This window comes from Bacillus rossius, chromosome 13, assembly GCF_032445375.1.
Source record: "Bacillus rossius redtenbacheri isolate Brsri chromosome 13, Brsri_v3, whole genome shotgun sequence".
In the NCBI taxonomy this organism is placed as follows: domain Eukaryota; kingdom Metazoa; phylum Arthropoda; class Insecta; order Phasmatodea; family Bacillidae; genus Bacillus; species Bacillus rossius.
Window position 1 is genome coordinate 28,676,675 of NC_086340.1, and position 15,206 is coordinate 28,691,880.

The window sequence follows — 15,206 nt, forward strand, 5'->3', positions numbered from 1 at the left end:
TTGAGTTTTTTTATTAAACATACTATAAATGCCATCCATTTTTATAATGTATCCTTAAATTTTAAACGTAAAGAAATCAAACGAGGGAAAATATAGATTTGTTATAAAAACTTAAATAACTTATTTATATATAAGGAATAAGAATACTCACAAATGATTTATTTGTCGTTTGAATTTTGGTATATATATTTTACTTAAGTAAACTTTAGTATTCTAAAAAAAAGTCTTCAAATACTTTTATGACTTTTTTAGTCTTTTTATTTGGCAATGAATATTTGATATCATATGTGAACCAATAACGCATTCTTATTTCCACGTGAACAAAATTCGCACACATATTATTATGAATCCCACAACTGGATGCTTTTTGTCTTGCTTTAGTTTTGGTGAAAATATTTATTTCAAAATAGCAATAGCATTATACATATTGTTACGATTAGGTATTTTAACAATAATCGTCGTGGGAAAACTACTGGGTTTGTAAATGGATGGCCAAATTAAAGATTTTACTACACAGTTTAATTGATTGTGAATATTGGCATAACTAGCAAATAATCTTCTAAAAGTGCCTTATAATCAATAGCACTTAAAAAAATATTTATTCCCTAGTCACTCGATTTTTACACACCCCACACCTCGTTGGGCCGCACCTCTGGCGCAACTCTCGCCGCAGCACCCCTCGTGGTCCTCCGTCGCGGGACTCCGTCGCCGCACTCCGCCGCCGCCGACGCACTTGACTTCGCCGAGATCCCACTCGACGCCTCGCTCGGAACTTCGCTCGGGACTCTCGCCGCACACGCGGCACTATCGCCCAGACACTCGCCCCGGAACTGAACTCCCAACTGCCTCGGAGGCCGGCGTCCTGGGCTTATATAGGCCCAGGCGCCACTTCTAGAAGTCGCGAGCGCGGCTGGAGCCAGTCGCGTCATTTCGCGCCGACCCGACGCCATAAATCTCGAGACACGCGTCGGCGGCTCGCGTGGCGGCCCGCGGAACTCCCCAGCTGTCAGGTGTCAGGTAACGGCACCGAGACAGAGCGCCGCGCGGGGAGTGGTTGGCAGGAGGGAGGGGAAGCGGCGACCCTTGTAATCCACCAGGTGCGCGAGGCACGTCTCACGTTGCGGTGGCCACGTGACGTCAGTGGCCGTGCGGGGCCACCAGCCAGCTCCGGACCTGCGCGCACCGCGGCCCTGCTCACGTACGTAACAATATTATTGTGTTTTCAAATAATACCCTTTCTTTTGCCGAACTGTAGTCGATAATTTTTTCATCCTGCTTACATAATAGAATTATTGGCTTTGTAATATTGCGGGGAAAAATGCATAAATTATAACAATGATTTACCTCCACTTTCCAGTGCACCAAAACCATAAATAAACGTAGAGGAATGAATAGCACAAAGATTTTAAGTACATAGTGTGTTATACGATTAATTAAATTCATCTTTATGATAGTAATAAACAATAATTTAATTGAAACAAGAAGGATTCAGGTACTAAAATTTCCAGTTATTCATCTCAAGTTTTACCTAGAATAGATTTAAGTGTACTTCACCACAGAATGAGCCTTACTTCTTCATAATTAATGTTTAACCACAAAAATTCCTAAATAAAAACCATTTGACTTACAATCAAAACAGTATCTCCATATTTTTACAACAAAATAATTTTCTTTGTGATTTAATAATCCATTAAACCAATGTAATAGGCATTCAATTTATTTTTAGAAACTACAAAATGCAAAAAAAAAAATGCGAGTGAGTCTTTTAGTAGTCGTTTGCAATGTGTAACATTTAAACTCGTTAACGAGCCAACTCATGTGTTCTCATGTTACGAAAACTTATAATAATAAAATCGGACACGAAATTTAAGGTTGAATATTTTTTTAAAGTTATGCCGAGCGTGATAAATATACGCAAACGGTCTTTTCGACTACATTTCTGGACGCGAATCACGCTTAGTTTCCACACCCGCCTCTAGAATTCGCTGCTGAAGCAGCTACGTCGACTATTGAATCATTTGATTAGAAGAGTGAAAAAAACTATATAATGAAACGGCTTCGATAAAAGAGAAAAAGACGTTAAAAATATACCAATTCCCAATATTTGGAAATGATTTTCGACAGTGAATTTCATTAAAATACTGCCCACCTTGTTAAAATTAATTAAACAGAAAATATTATAAAGTATTTCCTTTAGCTTTATGAACTTTCGTTTGCGCCATCCGTCTTAGAAAACAGCACCGTCTGTTACAAATTTCGGTTCCTTTACTTACGTCGCATACAGGAAATTACTCCAATCAAAAACCCTATACCGAGAGCAAAGATGTTACACATACAAAATTAAAAATAATCTATAGTCGGTAAACAAAAATGCTTCAAAGGTTTTTATTTCTGGATATAGTCTACTTGTGGTGAAAAAAAAAACGCATTTGAAACTTGTAATTAACACGTTAGGTGGAGGGTTTTTGCGGTCTTTGTCAAGTTCTTAAATAAAGTCAAGATTACATTGATCTCAATCCCTTTACTTGCCTGATGAGTCTTTGCTTAAAAAAATGCGTAGGCTACTTCGTGCGGGAAATTTTACTTTTCTTCCTAGCACACCCCCTCCTAGGTATTAAACAAAAGACCAGCATTCTGCTGGGTTTATAAACCAAGTAAAGAAATAAACGACACAGCAACGCAACACGCAGCCAAAGCAAGAAAATCACTGTCGTTTATAGAGAACGCGAGTCGAATGACGTCACCAACTTAAAATTGTAAAAAAAAAAAATTCTACCCTGAGCTTCTTTTGATAATTATAATTTCCATGAAAACCCTAATAAATTGTCAATAATTTGATTTATTAAAAAAAAGTGTAATTTTATGTTACCGTTTGAAAGTTCTACAAGAGAAAAATGTGATTTATCGATATAATAAAAAGAACATATTCGTCTTCGTTTTGAAAGTTTTTCCGAACTTCTCTTCAAATGTGGCCGTTGGAAATGAAAGCCAAAACGCAATGAAGTCGGAAGTTGAACAAAAAATAGCGTTGCGTTTGTGTGCCTTGCGTAGTTTATAAACTGGTGCTCTGTAATGTGGTTGCTAAACATTTTGCATCTGACTTTTTTTTACCTTCTTGCGTGGGTTATAAACTAGGCTTTAGCCTTTGTTCAGCTACGGGTTTGTTTTGCTAACGAGAATGAATTCAACTTTAAAACAGACACATGCTCCGCTTGATAGAATATTACTTCCACTTTTTGACAGTTACGAGGTCGAACAAAAACAACGCGCAGTCTCAGATCGAACTTGCAAAGCTGCACGCATACCAACGAGTGCATCAGTCATGGATAGAGACCGGAAAAATTCGCGGTTTCATTTCGCGATAGGCTAGAATCCAAATGCGTTTAACATTTTGCTGCTTCAAAATTGGACCACAATTTACCTGAAGGACTCTTGAGCCAATGAATAACCATCGACGAAAGAAGTTTCAAATCACAAGCCTTACAGTTGACAGTTCTCACGTGTCAGTAGCAAATGAGCAGATGTGATTTTTCCGACTACATATAGGATCGCGGAGTCTATCCTAGAGGTCATTGAAACCGCGAATTTTTCCTGTCCCTATTCATGGAAGGCCTACGAAGCAGGATGACTTCGTATGACTTGGGTGCTCGAACAGTTCCGAATTTTAGCGAAGTTCGACGCTCGTTTGTGCAACTTCGGCAGCACCTATTATATTGTTAGCTATAATAAAAATACTGTGAAGTCATCTGAAATTTTGGTTACGTTATCTACATTAAATAATACTATAAAATAATAAGGGCACATAATTACGGAAAATTATCTACATTTTAGTTTCTAATTTCAAACCAGTGTATTTTTTATCTAATTAACCTAACCTAACCGACCATCGAAACTTTTTAAAACATTTTTTAATGTAGCATTCGTAACCTAACCAACTGTTCAATATTTTAGAAGTATTTTTAATGTAGCGAAGATAACCTAACCGACCATTCTCTTGATTCACAAATTTTTAATCTTTGCATCCAATATAACCACTCGTTTAATAGTAAACTAATAACATTTTTAAATTTTATTATTTTTCCAGAAAAGTGGCTTTGATTCAGTGTTACCAATGTTATAGCCTATTAACAAAAAACCTTCCAACCGTATACAGCACATTTGCTATAGATGTAATTTAAAATTAAAATCATTTACTTTTAAATTGTATGCAAACAAAGTAAGAAACCAATTTTAAGGTCCCTGTCATTGGGTATTGTAGCAAGCTGTCCACAGGCACAATAGGGACGTACAAAAGAACAATTCCCAGGCCACACAAAGGTAGAAAGCCGGGTGCGCCTAAAAGACTGTGTGAAATGTAGGTTTCCCATCAGATTTATCAGTATAGTTAATAACCAGCCACCTGGTGGCACAATAGACGAAACACAGACCCAGACCTCGTGTGTTTACTGCGCAATAGAAAATTTTTAAATATAAAAATGAACGGCTTATTGGCTAGTAAAACTAACATGGCGGACGCGGCTGGTACGTTTTCAAGGTTATACACTTCTCCATCGCTTTGTTCGTGCAAGTTTAAAAGTAATTAATGTTTGAAATATTACTCCATTTTCTCATACGTCTTACGTCAATTTATTACTTTGCAGTCTATAGTTTAAAACAAAATTTTTAAACAAAAGACTTTCAGTGTCCAAATCATCTGATTTTAATATTTATTGTGGCAGATATAAAGCCAATGATAGCCTCATACGCAGTACACAAGAATCAGTATAAATAATTTAGTTGATGGGTGGCATCTGCTTTCATTCACTCTTTAAATCATTTACTCAGACACTTACTTGTTACACTGCCCTCCAACACCAACGCCGTGCTTTTGTTAGTTGATTACCTATCACTAGAGACCTGTAAAATTCGCGGATTCATTCGGTGATAGGCTAGAATTAGAACACATATACCTCTTAGATATTTTGCTATTGGCTTACTGTTCATCTGGACGAATCTCAACCAGTTATAAACCCTCAAACAAAGAAGGATCGAATCAAAGACAAACCAGCTGAGACGACTTACAAGTCGGCAGCCAATGAACTTGCATTATTTGCCCGAGTGTACAGGGGTATGTGCAGTCTATCCTGAAGGTCATCGAAACCGCGAATTTTGCAGGTCTCTACCTATCACGGAACCCAATCAACGAAGGTTTGCAGAGACCAGTGCAGGGCATGTACTTTTCGTGAAAATATTTGGCGGGCAGCTGTGTAGTATCGTCTGTGTTTCGTGATTGATTGAGTTTCTCTCAGGTGACTGTCAACTGTCGGCACAGGATTCGCAGCAACTCTGTGTAGAGGCAGACTCGCCCTGATTTGCCTGGTCGGGGAAAGCGATGGCTCCTCTTGCAAGACGGCTGCCAGTCACAGCAAAGAAACAATTGGCGCGGGTATACTTCATTGCAGTCTAACGAGCACTCAGATTGTTTCGCGAAAATTACACGCTCCTATTTGACACATTCATAATTTAAGCTAGAAGTTTAACATTTCGAATTATTTGAAATAGAAAGATAAATAAATAAATAAGTGTTAATGCGAAAGAAAGAAAATATTTGACATAGTGAACGCATTTATTTACATGCTTCAGAATTTTCAAATAACATACTGAATGCAGGCTTGGTTAAATGAAATTAACATTTTTAACTCTCTCAAAAGAAATTACAGACTACAATTATTTATAACGCATATTTGTACTAGTGTGTACATATAGCCAGTATTTTTATACATCTTTACGTCTATATATACACGTTTTAAATGAATAATATAAAATGTTATTTTATACAAGTAACTAAACACTATAAAAATGAAATAATTAATACTACTGCTAATCAATTGACTGGCTCTGGATAACTGTTGCTACTGATAAATTTTGAATCTGTATGGAGCTATTTTATCAGATTATCAGTGAAATGTTTACTGATAACAGTTGTTTAATAAATGTTGGTACATACATATTCATAAATTAATGTAAAGGCCTAGCCTTATTTCCGTTGCATCTCACGTAAACAATATCGTCCTATTCAGAACGTACGCAGAAGAAAATCCGGTGGTATAAAAGTTTTTTTTTACCACCGACGATAGCCATGTCATGGTTCAGGCATTTAATTCTTAAGCGTTTCTAAAGCATGCGACGTTCAACTACGGGAGGAAAAAGCAATAAAGTGAATGTGGCTGGTGTTGCGCCGCTCAGCATCCATTACAGAAATTAGACGTTCATGATTTATCGCTGTTACAAATCAGAGGACGTCGCGCGCTCTGCACATCTGCCACAGTTTTTTTTAATATGGATCAATACCGCTCTGGAACCTAGGGGTATAAAAATATTAACATCTCATATTTCACACATTGACATTAATCCTCGTGTTTCATGATTTATATGTATAAATATTTACACAAGAGACGTGGGAAAGAAATTTATACAATATACACATTTCTGTTTTGAATATAAATGTTACTGATACAGCAAATTCAGTGAATTTTCACCAAAAAAAATGTAAAATTACCCCGCACAGATTCTAAACACTTCCGTTATCTTTCCCTATTAATATTATATATGCGTAATGTGTTTGTCCGTTTTTTCTTCTTTCACGCAGCAACGGCGCAACGTATATATATTATTTTAGGCATATAGATATTTTACGAGCTGGAGAGCGACATAGACTACATGTAAATAATGAAATTCCATCCCTAAAGGGATAAATTCATTTTCATAATAGAAAATTATAGGAAGCAGGTCATAGGCACACAAACAGTGAGATTGTGTCATTTCTCTATGTCCGCCACACGGTCATACAGTAAGGTCTAGCAACTTTCTATTCTTCTCCTTGGAGAAACCCTTCCGCTTAGTGGAGCTCACGCCTACTAGCGAACTAAAGGCGCTGAAAACAGCGTGGTTTTATGACAGTGGTTTTATATTATATCTCCGGTTACCTTCATCGTAAGGAGATAAAAAATATATAGTAGTTTTCACGTCAAATCATAAGATTTAAAACACAATAAAATTCATAAAAATCGGTACAGTTGTTTTTGCGTCAACCTCGAACAAACAAGCAAACAAACAGACGAACTTCACTTTTATAATAGTACTAGCTGCCCGACCCGGCTACGCACAGCTTTACTAATGGAAAAAAATTAAGCCACATCTCCCATTTACAGTAATGGTAAATAAAAAAAATTCAGTGAAAATTTATTACAATACTGTATAATGTACCGGAGAGAAAATGAATAGCACCGATGGTTTCCCGACTCGTGCACGCAACGTACAACTGATGTACCCGTACTTCGCTACGGCAGTCTACAGGCAGATCACTCTTGCGCCGCTCATTATACATGCCCCTCCTTGTGGGTACGCCACTGCCACGCGATGCCCGTTGCCATGGAGACGCAGAAGGCATGAACAATGCCAAATCCTGTTCTCATACGGATAAAGTACCCACTGTTGCCTGGTTTTAACCTCCCATGGGATCTAATTTTCGGAAAATGTCATACTGCGTAACATAAGGAACATTAGGGGCAGGCATATTTCGCGAAAAAATCTGCTCGGCGTCGGCGGTCCCTCTCCCACCCTCCCCCTACCCCTGCCCACTACCGCCACACCTCCCCCTCCCACTCCCGCCACACCTCCCCTTCCCACTACCACCACACCTTCCCCTCCACCCCCCAATTCCCACAACACCTCCCCCTCCCACTCCCGCCACACCTCCCCTTCCCACTACCACCACACCTCCCCCTCCACCCCCCACTTCCGCCACACCTCCCCCTCCCACTACCACCACACCTCCCCCTCCCAACTACCACTTGCAAAATTTCAACGGTGATGAGGACTGCACTAACAATGAAATAGCCGTTGCCATAGAGACGAATGAAGCATCAACAAAGCAACAGCCGTTGCCATGGTGATTTCCTACCAAAAACTGGAAATAAAAAAAAATTTAGGGGTGGACTACCCATAACATTTAGGGGGATGAAAAATAGATGTTGGCCGATTCTCATAGATACCGGATAAGCACAAAAAATTTCATCAAAATCGGTCAAGCCGTTTCGGAGGAGTATGGCAACGAAAACTGTGACACGAGAATTTTATATATAAGATAGATAAATACCCACACATTATGTTATAAAATTGCGGGACATAAATTCAATAGTAAATTATAAGGCAAACACTTTAAATAAGGGACATATGACAGTAAATGCAACCCTGCAAAGTTACCAGCACGAACGGTAGCACGTAAATTTGAATTTGCGCGCTTCTGTGTGTCACTCCACCGGCTCAGTGATAGACTTGAAAGTGGTGCGTGTCCTTGCTTCATATTTCATTTCTTCATTGGCCTAAGTCAAGGGTAATAAATAACAAATTTGATTAGACCTTTCAGATCTGTTTATGAGGTTTTTGGTTCGGACTAACTTGTGGCGTGTCGTAACAGCTGACGCCGCGACAACAAAAACACGTATTCGTATCCATTGATCATCGCAACTACCCCCCGAATTAGGCTGGTCGGTTAGGCTAAAGAAACATCAACTCAAACACAAACATGAAAGCGGTTTGTTCCTGTTAGCTGTACCTTGTTCCTCACGCCATAAAAGTGTTGCGCAAATATTACTCATGTTGAATTTTTTTTTAAAGAGTCGTGATTTAAGTTTAGTATATATTTGCACTTTTTATAGTTGTGCTTACTCTAATTTAGGTTTCGATTATTTTTCTTTTTGTTATTCAACTCAAAAATAATACCTACATACGTTCTTAATCTATTGAGTTAAGTTTTTAGCTTTCAGTGCTCGTAAATAACTTCACACCTATCGCTATCACGTCTTATGTGGAGACAGGAATAAGGAAGGTAAATATTTAGAAAATAAAATTATCCGTGGAATTAGGACAGGGAAACCGTTTTCAATGCAAAAATTTGGATTCGAACCCAGATCCTTTGGAATGAATGTCATACCTGCAATCTTGCGAACAAACGTTAATTGTAAAATTTAGCTTATCAAATTACTATCTTCAGACAATATGCTGGAATTGTAACGATTGCCTGCCTCTCAAGTTCATAGAAGATGGACTGAAGCACCTCAAAACAATTCCTTCAAAGTCACCCATATTAGTGGCTGTTATCTTCAAATTTAGCTTAAATTTATCTCATTATTGATGTGTAACATATTAGCTTCTCGGTATGCGGCATTTGGTAGGAAGGAGTTATTTCGCGAATGGAACGGAAGTCGCATAGAACGGAAATGTGTAACCACGGTGCTACCATCTGTGACGAATCGTGTGAACCAAATTTCACAAAGCAAAATTGAAACTTTATAGAACCTATTAACTGTTTAATTAATTTTAGTGTGGTTGGCAGTATTTAATAAAAAAATCAATTTCGAAAATCAGGTCCAAGTACAATGTTAAGTAAATTTTTTTAGATTCTTTTTCGTTTTTAACGGAGCCGTTTTATTATATAGGTTGAAATTTCGGTCTGCGAATGAAATAATTCTATAGGCGACATAGCTAAGTGTAAAAACCACGTGTAATTCGCGTCAAGAAATGTAATTGAACACCATTTGCGTATATTAATCAAGCTCGCCATCATTTTAAAAAATTCTACGTTAAATTTTGTATCCGTGTTTTGTATTATAAGTGTACTTATTTGCCACATGAGAAAAATTGAATTGGCACGTTACCAAGGTAACATGTGACATATCTCTGGCGAGTACTGAAAGTCTCGCTCAATTTTTTTTAAAAAATACATATAACTTATTTTTACTTAAATGATCTATTTATTGAATAATTAAGAACAAATCAATACAATTAAAGCTGCCTTTAAATTTTTTACATAAACCATAAACATTGTAACAAAGCTGTAGTGCCTCAAATAATAAAAGACAGACGCATATTTTTTTTATTAATTAAAATTTATCTTATGAAACATAAAAATCGTTTGTTGCATGACCACTGGCCACACTCTAAAGAAACATCGCACACGCAAGGAAATTATGAAACCATGTATCAATTATTACTTATCTTCCCTCACCCTTAGTTGTACCTTTCTTCGGATGTGTACACGAGCAGTTACGACCAGATGTGCAAAACTGTAGTATTCGCAAGTGTTGGCCCACGGAAATTTCTTGAAACACGTGGGGGGGGGGGGGGGGGGCAGCATCCCTACAGTTCTGCGCGTGGGGTTAACCGACAATATTTATATCTGGATACGGTTCTTGTATGTTGTGTACTGCCCTGCCCATGTTTTGTCCTACATGCGCATCCAATAAGCAGAAAACTTAAAAATACACAAAAAAAAGGTTTTCCATAGGGCATCGTTTTATCGTTAAGACATCACGAACGTTTCACTGTCACGCTTTTGTAAAAGCAGGCAGGCTCCCTTCAGTGAAGGACTTACTAATTCCTACCCTCTCCCCCCCCCCCCCCCCAACAAAACACTGTCCACCGTGATAGACCACCATGGTTACGATTGTATTGCTCTCCCAAGCAGTAGAGTCTGCCATGGTGGCAGGTAGCTGACGCACTTCGGGAAACAGTTATGTGCGTCCCATCGTAGTAAGTACTGTTTTGCATCAGACGCATTACGTCAGACTCTTTAGAGGGATCGCACATGTGAGGCTGCAGCGTGCGAGAGACCGGCGACCTGTCACTTGCGAAGCAACGCGTGAAACACTCGAAGTTGTCCACAAAGCCGTTGGCAGACCAACAGAGGCAGGGACAGTCGGTGCTACTTTCTCCAGAAATGCCAGAATTCGAGAGGCAGGTCACACGACGGCAGGGACCATAATATAAAATTTACCATATTTTCAACGAAGAATTTACGTTCAATAGACGAAGAGTTCTTCGTTATGTCAGATAGCTGTTGATTCGTAAATACTAAGTCATGTTTCGACTTCCGAGTTCTGGTTATGAGGTAAACGCACACGTGAAACACACAAGAGTGTTCCTGCATGTAGTTTGTACAAGATTTGAATATTTGCTGATACACCAAGATTATTCTTGTAAGTAAGTGAACATAGTACCTGACAATTTACTAAGATAACGGTAAATTTTACAAAAATTCCTGGAGTAAACGGTAACCAGCATTCTTTTTCGATTTAAAGTGAACCATTTTAACAGTGAACTTAACTCAGTACATGTAAATTTACGAATATAACAGTACATTTTGTAAGTTCATTGGATAATTTGAAGGGACCGGAAAAATTCGCGGATTAATTGACATCTAATATAGTCTCTAGTCATTTACATACTCGGGAAAATAGCACCTGTACATTGGCTGCTGATGCGTGAGACGTTTCAACTAGGTTTTCCGTATTTAGGCACTTTTTTGGTTAAGGATTTTCCATTGGTTCACAGATCTCCAGATAAAATGTGGGCTAAACGCAGAAGCTGTACAAAGGTATACTTGTTTGGGCGTTAGCCTACCGCGGAATGAATCAGTAGATTTTTCAGGTATCTACGAGGATTATTTAATAAGTATGGGAAAATTTGATGTACCTTCAAAACTCTCTATTTAATGAAAACAACATTTTGGCTTTTTTTCAACATATCCCACAACACGCATACATTTGTCCCATGTTCCTTATAAAATATCCTGTCTTCTAGTTTGCATTCGTAGCCACATTTGCACCCGAATCTTGACTTCTTCGTTGGAGAAAGTTTTTGCCTCGTAGAGTCTCCTTAAGGGGCCAAACACATGAAAGTCTGACGTGGTGAGACCTGGACTTTAAGGAGGGTGTGGAAGAATATCCCAGCCCAGTTTAAGAATGCATTCTTGCGTTATCTCGTTATCTGTGCTGTATTCGCCCCTGCATCGTTGTGAAGCAAAATCACGTTTTTTTTTTTTTTTCGTCAGTCCACGGCGGTCGGTGCGAATTGCAGGTTTTACTTTGTTTTCCAGCATATCAGTGTAACAACCACTGATTGTTCGTCAATGCGAGATTCAAGATTAAATTATGCCAACTTAACCTTTTGAATGTTTCGCATTATTGATAGAATAAAACGTTTTCGAGCTACATCGTTTCTTATTGAATGATTGTCGTAATAATTTGAAACCAGCGTCCATGTATAATAAATGATAGTGAATTTTTTGACGTGAATACGTCTTTAAAATTGCTTCCATAGTGGGAAGAAATTCAAAAAACCTATGATAACAAAATCGGAGGATACAGTTTGGTGTTGCAGCTACATATCTATCATCTCCATCCAAAATTTAATTACACCACTGGATAGCTAAAGGATCAACAAATTCGTTACGCTAAGCAAAGACTTTGACATTACATCGCGCGCGGTGGAGGGGGAAGCGCCGCCATTTTGAAGTCATTTTTCTGCGTTTCGAGATTTCCATTTAGTATAACTTTTGACTCAGAGAAGCTATTTCGTCTGTTTTAGTTTAAATCGTCAGCTCTCGTCAAAATCTATCGATTGCATATACCTATGAAACATTGGTGTAAAATAGTTACAGTGAATATATATATATATTGTTAAAATAAATAAAAATTTATCAAAAATATTTATTATTGGCCTATACGCGTCAAAAAGCCAAATACAAATGCAGAGATCGTATATGATTGGAAAGTACTTCCCAGAAGCAATCTAATGATACCAATAAAACACCACATGACCGAGTGAAGCAGTGCCGGGAAAGTAAAGGAATGAATGCGGCCGAGCGGATCAAAGACGGTGCCAGTACATCTGCAGCTGGTGGCGGTTGAAATTACACGAGTGGATAATGAAATCACTTCTATGTCTATTGCCGGACTGAGTAGGCATCGATTGTGTACGATCGTCAATTGTGAAGACACGTTGGGCAGCAGCTAGTGCACGTTTCACTACGACCTTTGTCAACAATCCATTCGTATATAAGTGTGATGTGTGTGATCGTCTGGGGTTTTTGTGCTCATTGAGGCCAACAAAAGAAAAAAAACCGCAGGACTGCTTAATGTTCAAATATGATTATAACATAAAATAGCGAATTTTATATTTTGTATGGAAAATGTTACATGTTACGTACACGTATTCACGTACAACACACGGACGTGTCCGCGACTCAGCCACACGACATTTTTTTGTTGTTGTTAAGGAGTGCGCGTGTTGTTGTCTGCGTAACCCGAAGGACTGCTTAGTGTTCAAACATGATTATAGCTAGGGCCATGCATATTTCGCGAAAAGATTCCGAGACTAGCTGAAAGTTAAAACACTGTAGCATCGTCGGTGTTTCGTGATTGGGTGAGTTTCTTTCAGGTGCGTGTCGATTGATATAACACCGATCACAGTAATTAATTGCGGAATACAACGCGTCCTGAATGGCTCGGTTAAATAAGGCAAAAACTTATCTCGCAGACGGCCGCCAATCACAAGGAAGAAACAGCTGGTGCGCGTATACTTTGTTACAGTCTAGTAGGCGTTCAGATTTATTCGCGAAAAAATGCCTGCCCCTAATTATAACATACATGAAATAGGGAATTTTATATCTTGCATGGAAAATGTTACCCATGTCCATGACTAGAGACCGGAAAAATTCGCGAGTTCAATGACCTGTAGGATATACTCTATGATCCTCTATGCACGCGGGAAAATTACATTTGCTCATTGGCTACCGACTCGTGACACCTGTTAACTGGGACGCTAGTGATTCGATACTTATTTTGTTTAAGGTTCTTAATTGGCCAACTGTCATTCAGATAAACTGTGGCCCAATCACTGATGCAGTCAGAAGGCAAACGTTTTTTTGATTCTAGTCTATCACGAAATGAATCCGCGAATTTTTCCGGTCTCTATCCATGAGCTAGAGATCCGGAAAATTCGCGGGTTCATTTCGTGTTATCTAAAATTTAAATAATTATACCTTAGTGCTGCTTCTGTCATTGGTTCACTGTTAATCTGGAGGACTGAGGGCCAATTAAGAGACCCTCACTCTTAGAAGTGTCGAATCACAGGCCACCCAGTCGAGACGACTCACAAGTCAGCAGCCAATGAACAGTTGGCATTTGCCCGAGTGTGTAGAGGATATTGGAGTCTATCCTGGATGCCATTGAACCCGCAAATTTTCCGGGTCTCTAATTATAACTAGAGCCACGGTATTTTCGCAGATTCATTTAGTCGCGAGCTATAATGCAAACCTACACACTGTCGCACTGTGTTCATGATTGGACAGCAGTTATTTGGATACGCCCCTCTACGACCGTGAGCCAATGATGTCCAGCTAGGAGAGAAGTAAGCGAATCAGGTAGTGCCAAATAACAAGGATAAAAATGTTCTCGCTAAGAAATCAACCAATGGGAAAGTAAACATGGGTCGAGCACACCTATAACTTTGAATTCTATCCTGAGGCCAGAGGAATCCGCGAATTTTCCGGGTCTCTAATTATAACATACATAGAATAGGTAATTGTATATGTTGTATGGAGAATGTTGAGGTTGAGTGTGTTGCCTGCGCAGACGGCGAGGAGCTGGCCGGCGCCAACCAGACCAACAGCCTGGAGGCGGACAACCGGCGCACCTGGGTGGCCAGCTCGCAGCTGCAGCTGCCCCTCGCCAGGCGGCAGCACGGGCGCGCGCTGCGCTGCGTGGCGACTCACGAGTCGCACGATACACGCGCGCAGTCCATCACCGTGCGGCTCGACGTGCTCTGTGAGTGGCGCTCCTTGCAGTGCGGCCAGGGCCCTACCCTGCGGTGTCACTGTTTATTACCTTTTTGACGTGACAACGTCTAATAAATAGAGACCGGAAAAATTCGCGAATTCATTTCGCGACAGGCTAAAATACAAATAGTTATACTTCGGTGCTGCCTCTGCTATTGCTTCATAACTAGAGACCTGCAAAATTCGCGGATTCATTCGGTGATAGGCTAGAATTCAAACACATAAACCTCTTAGATAATTTTGCTATTGGCTTACTGTTCATCTGGACGAATCTCAACCAGTTATAAACCCTCAACCAAAGAAGGATCGAATCACAGACAAACCAGCTGAGACGACTTACAAGTCGGCAGCCAATGAACTTGCGTTATTTGCCCCAGTGTACAGGGGTATGTGCAGTCTATCCTGAAGGCCATCGAAACCGCGAATTTTGCAGGTCTCTATTCATAACTCACCTGGATGACTCTGGGCCAATGAGAAACACCCCAACCAAAGCTTTATCGAATCACAGGCTGCTACGTTTGGACGTCTCACAAGACACAACAGCCCA

General features: G+C 39.4%; 1 protein-coding gene across 1 annotated transcript in view; it reads left to right on the top strand.

Annotated features, from left to right (window-relative positions):
• LOC134538611 (cell adhesion molecule 3-like) overlaps positions 1 to 14,716 on the top strand; it is a 208,721-nt gene extending 194,005 nt beyond the window's left edge. Inside the window, exon 4 of the mRNA XM_063380041.1 lies at positions 14,457 to 14,716. Within this exon, the coding sequence (XP_063236111.1) occupies positions 14,457 to 14,716 (260 nt within the window). The remainder of the gene's footprint in view (positions 1 to 14,456) is intronic.
• The last annotated feature ends 490 nt before the right edge of the window (positions 14,717 to 15,206 follow it).